The sequence below is a fragment of the Alosa alosa genome, chromosome 23 (assembly GCF_017589495.1).
Source record: "Alosa alosa isolate M-15738 ecotype Scorff River chromosome 23, AALO_Geno_1.1, whole genome shotgun sequence".
NCBI classification, from domain to species: domain Eukaryota; kingdom Metazoa; phylum Chordata; class Actinopteri; order Clupeiformes; family Clupeidae; genus Alosa; species Alosa alosa.
Window position 1 is genome coordinate 8,640,244 of NC_063211.1, and position 6,000 is coordinate 8,646,243.

The window sequence follows — 6,000 nt, forward strand, 5'->3', positions numbered from 1 at the left end:
ATGTGGAAAAAATAAACAACTTAATGACCCAAAAACATCTAAAAACTCACATTCTAGCCCAACGGGAGAGCTCTCTGTGGTATCATTTATTGGTATAACCCAGTTCATTGCTTGAAGCCAGCGGTACACAGAATTGAACCACAGCCAAACAAGAGACCTCTCCTGGCATTTGAACACTGCCTCCCTACACAGCAATTGCTTCTTTCGCTGGCTTCATATTTGCAGTGCCAGTAGACATCAAACTCATGACTTAAGGATCTTCTTCAGAGCATAACTGTTTTACATGTCTTCTGCCATTCACACACACATACAGTACGCACACACACACACACACACACACACACACACACACACACACACACACACACACACACACACAGACACATCATACACATGTAAGTAAGGGATAATGTATAGAATGCCGGACATTATCGGGAAAATAAGTCCTGACAGGGCGAACCGGACTTGCTTCGACCTGAAAGGACTTATTTTATTGATAATGACTGGCTTTCTATTAGGGGTGTGAATCTCTCATGTAAAAGACGATACGATTCGCATCTAGATACATGGGCTCGATTCGATACAAGAAAAGATACATGTTTATAAAAAACGATTCAGTACGATTCGATGCGATTCGATGCAATTCGATGCAGTTCAAGAATGGAAAGCATTCTGAAAGATTTTTTATAATTTGCTCAAGGTGCACATTCATTTTATATGATCAATTATCATGGTCATGGTTGTCAATTAGGCAACACAATGTGTGAATATGATTATCTAAACTTGTTGTGCGGCCCGCCGGCCAATTTTCAAAACCCAGTGTGGCCCTTGAGCCAAAAAGTTTGCCCACCCCTGCTATAAGTGCTTAATTTCGCGCTGGATTTCGAAAAACAAAAGCCGACCGAGTGCAAGTTGTCACATGGTTAAGTTGCAATAGATGTATGGGTAATGAGGTCTTTTGACAACTTTGGGCAATGAATGTAACCAAAAAACGAACTGCATTACCCACAATTCCGTGCCACGTATAGTTTCAAAAACCGGAAGTAGGATGAACGCGCTGCTTGGAACGTAAATGAGTCTGAGCGAGCAGAAAAGGTTGTGCACCGATTCAGAACAAGTAAATCGATATAACGACCGGTTCATTTCAGTTTTTTTCCGATACGGGGCTTCACGTATCGATGTAGCCGTATCTTACACGTTAAAAACGGATACCGATACGTATCGGTTAATCTTTACACCCCTACTTTCTATACATTAACCCGCTAATTATACGGCTACTTACCAAAATGAAAAATGAACTCCACACGATGCCTCTTAACACGTATTTGTTACCATTAACAAGGCTTTTACTGAGGAACAAATAGCTTGCAATCGCAAAACACTGAACTTAAATCAAACATTCTTTAGAACACAGCTGATTAACCATCTGCTTTCACTTCTGTATGAAGTTCTATTGCAAGAAGTGACCGGACTACTTGCGGAGTGATATGAAAGATGTGAATAAGAAGCACAAAACCCATTTTCCTTGACAGCGGTCTGTTATACATAGCCCATATGAACACCATATGATACAGCTGTTATACATAGCCCATATGAACACCATATGATACAGCCCATATGAAAGAAAACCAGAAAACCATATACTGTGTATATACAAACACGCACAGACTTAGCTATTCCTACACATATACAGGCAGACACTGCTCTTATACTAGAGAGTAACTTTTGCATTAAACATATTTTTTTTCTACAGCTAAGGGTATCCTTGAAACAAAGTTAAATCAACTGTATATATTTGTATTCATGTGGTTTCTGCAATAATCCATCATCACTTTTGAGGAACCCAAAAGAAATAGCTGGAAAAATGGGTCACCTGACATAAACTCCGAGCGGCACAGCACAGCATTATATCCAGCTGTGAGCTTCTCCTTTGCCACAGCGTTGGGGCTCTCAGCGTCTTATGTGCGCACGTGCCTGCTGGCTAAGAGCAGAGCCGCCTCTACTACACTACAGTCAACCCCCCACACCGCTCACCACCCCTCACACACAGACACAAACAGCATACACTCACCCACCCACACACACACACACACACACAAACACCACGCACCCACACACCCACACACACACACACACACACACACACACACACACACACACACACACACACACACACACACACTCATACATACACACATACATACATACACATGCATCTCTCCCTCCATAGACCTTCACACAAGTAGAATGCACAAGGCACTGTGCAGCGTAACCTTTCATGTGGATCTCTTTACATATGGCCTGGATGCTTTTATGTTTTGATTTTGAATGGCATTATGAGCTGTGGTTTTCTGTGCTGTACTACAATTCAGTAGCCTACAGTTCTGTACTTTTCACTGTTAGGTTGTGCAATGCTGTGACTTTGTCTGACTTTAGTTTCCTCATGGCTGAATTGCACTGAGCTGAACCGAGATGTCTTCATTTCCACAAGAATAACAAAAATGTTGTCTAGAGCCTCAGACAGTCTGGTGGCAATCCTGTGAAGATGTGTGTGTCAGATAACTTTTCCTCCATAGCTTTCATCTGTCTTGCTTACTGTACATGTTACAAGACCAGAGTGCTCAACAATGCATGCCTGAATCCTTCATTCACTTAAGTGTAGTTTAGTAGGCTTGTCTATGTCAATTAAAAGGCATTTACCGTGACATCAGGGATTCCCCCTTAGGCAGAGTAAAGTAGGCGAGTGCTTGAGTTTTCCCTGAGTGCACTGCCATCCTGGCTGTGCTAGGCTTTCCAACAGGCTACTGGGCTCGACTTGCAGGGCTCTGTAGGCCTACTACACTACACAGTCCTGTGCAGGAACTTTCTGCACTCTCCTACGAAACACTTTGCTATCTTTAACTGTGACGTGTTTTCCTGTGCTGTGGTAAAATATACAAAAAACTACCTGCTGTATGCGAGAGTTGTACTGTTAGTTTATGCTGTACGAATTAATGTTCTGGCATGCTAAACTGCTATGAAGTATCTGCTGTTTTGAGCAACCATGATGTCATTTACAGAGTGTTATAACAGACTCAGCACACAATCACACACACACACACACACAGAGAGAGAGAGAGAGAGAGAGAGAGAGAGAGAGAGAGAGAGAGAGACATTATACCTCACTTTGTTTCATGATGTATAACATAACAGGGAAGAGAATGCTAGTTGACAGGTTAAATATGGGTCAATCCCAGTCTCTCAGTGCTGATAGAAAGCTTCCAGTGACCCGAGAATGATTCCACACTGATATGGAAGAAAGCATCTTTCGAAGTGAATTATAATAACTGGAAACCCCACTCAGCAGCGATGCAATTATGACCATTATTTTTGTTGCTGCCACTCCACGCCAGTGGGCCATGGAGAAGAGGGGGGGCTTGCATACATTATGCTGAGAATGGCATACACGTATATGCAGGAATTTGATGTGCAGGAGAATGGGAGCTTGCAAAGTTCAACGCCATCTGCTTCAATTACAGTACAAATGCATCTCCAGTGCCTCTAATCTGCGTACGTTAGCGCAAGCAGGATATATGTCCCTGTGTGTGAGAGAGAGAGATTGAGAGAAAGAGAGACATACACAGAGAGAGACGGTGAGTGCTAAAGAGAGAAAGTCTACCTTCTCCTCTAAAAAAGCTCGTGTATGACTACTCCTGTGTGCCATGCATAGAATGGAATAGGACGTCTGCCCTCGATAGAATACAATTATTCTAGAATTCTTTCAGAATCGCCATAAAATCTGTCAGATGTGACGACGTCAACTAATTTATGTATTTTTTTGGTTTATGCATTGATTCAGCCTTTTGTGTACCATCAAATTGCACAAAAATGAACCACATTGACTGCGTAAACAAGGGAAACAATCGTATTCCTGAGGGGCATGATTATTGTTTTGCGTATAATATAATGTTTGTTTCGTGAAAATACCCGTGTAATCTTATTCACCATATGTGCTATCATAAGTCTTCTACAGAACACGTAGAACGGCGAAGGTGGTGTTTTACAAGCGTTGACGAGCCAAACTGAGATAAACAGCTGGACAGTTCCGTTAATGCAAAGACTTTGGTGTATATCAAAACAACTTCAAAGTGCAGAATACAGTGCAGCGTGTTTGCATTGCAGATGCAGATGTCCGGTCCATTGGGTGCGAACTCGATGGTGATGCAGCCTATGTCTTCCTGAGCACACCATCTTCAGACAAGACAAACGGTAGGCTATATTCTTAAACCTCTAAGATATCCTGCTTACTACTCACTTCAATGAAGGTTAGTCTGCTTGCGCGTATGAAAGGGGACTTACGACAGAACGAGAGAACACCAAGTCTAATGTTCCTTTTGCATGTAAAAACGGACAGCCCGCATTATTTGTCTCTAGCAAAGGCATTTCTTTGTATTAAAGTTGCTGGACTGAAGAGGGGAGCTCAGTGCATTGTGTTTGAGTGACTATTTTACGATCAGTAAACTGACATATGCTTTGTTAAACCCAATACACCACAACTGGAAGGTTTTCACAGTTTCCACGGAACACATTCAATTATTTCAAAACAGAATAAGGCATGCCCATAGTTGTCATTATAGTAAATCCTCTGTAGTAATTCACAGTCTAGTAGTAATTGTAGTGTATTAATTATACAGTCGAACACAGAAGTAAGTTTTTACAGAACTTCTGCAGCTGATTCGAGTGGCATCGCGGTATGCTTTTACACCGCAGCATTTAAGTAATATAAAGTCAGTAAATATTGAACATGCTCACCTATGCTTAATGTCCCGCCGATACAGCAAACCAGGAGAGAGAGCCATAAGAATGTTCCACTGCGCCTTTTTAACCCTAAATCCATATTTGAAGGAGCGGGATGCCGAGAGGAGAGTTGTGCCTTCTCCCTCTTCACTGAGGAGTGAAGTGCGCGCGGCGGCTCTGTGGTGTGTCCGTTACGCGCGGCTCTTTCACGCCATCTCGCAGCTGAGAACATTTGAATACGAATTCTGCATGAAAATCTGAAAGACACTCCTACACTGCAGCCTGTCGCTGTCCTGGTCGTACTCCGTAAAAGAAACACGGTTCTGACTGCAACCTCACTATACACTCAGGCTCGCGCAGTCCTTCTGTCCCACCACACTGGAGCACTGTGGGTGTGGAGAGGGACCAACGGCCGCAGAGGATAGCACGCCTCTGTACAAATAAGATTGGGCAGCCTTGAACCGAGCTGTTCTCACGATATTTTGACGAACTGATCAGGTTTACGTTCAGCTCATTATTTTATAGTATTAATTAACATTCACTGAGATATTAAATTGTTACTTTAAGATTTGAGCGTTTTCCTCGCCTCTCTCTCCTAAATATACTATTATGAGCATAATGAAAATGTTTATATTCTTTGCATCAATCATAGAAATAAACAATAGTTTCAGCACCCAATGATCGAGAGTTTTCCTGTGTACCCTAATGACTTTACCAGACCAAACCTCTTGGGGAGGTTAATTAGTCTGCAGTAATTAAACTCTACATACTGTAGATCAAGTACACTGAGCTAGTGCAGGTTGATGTTTTTGCTCTTACTAAAGCCCCTAGGACAAACTCGACCTATTTGGTACCAAGCTGATGGCTCTATGGGAGACGTAGGTCATTCAGAAAGACGTTGTGAAACATATAATGATTTGACCCCAGTTTGTGATATATGCCCTGCAGGGATATCCCACCCCTTTTATATGCCTCTAGAGTGACCAGCTGATGTTTACTTATTTATTTATTTATTTATTTATTTTTTTATTTATTTATTTTTTCTTTGCCTCTCTTTACTCATGGGGTTTCATGTCACATTCTACCCAGTGGAGCATGTAAAAAATTCCTGAATGTGTGTTCAGCCAGTCTGCAGATATAAGTGAGGAAGTGGATCCAGCATCATAGCAAACTGATTCTCCAAAGGTTAAAATCACTGGAGTAGATCCTCCACATATTGGTGTG

At 42.0% G+C, this 6,000-nt stretch overlaps 1 protein-coding gene across 1 annotated transcript in view; it reads right to left on the reverse strand.

Moving 5' to 3' along the window:
• The window catches only part of cntnap3 (contactin associated protein family member 3), a 103,493-nt gene extending 98,338 nt beyond the window's left edge, over positions 1-5,155 (reverse strand). Inside the window, 1 exon segment of the mRNA XM_048234638.1 lies at positions 4,792-5,155. Coding sequence (XP_048090595.1) covers positions 4,792-5,008 — 217 coding nt within the window. The 5' untranslated portion in view covers positions 5,009-5,155.
• Positions 5,156-6,000: the final 845 nt, after the last annotated feature.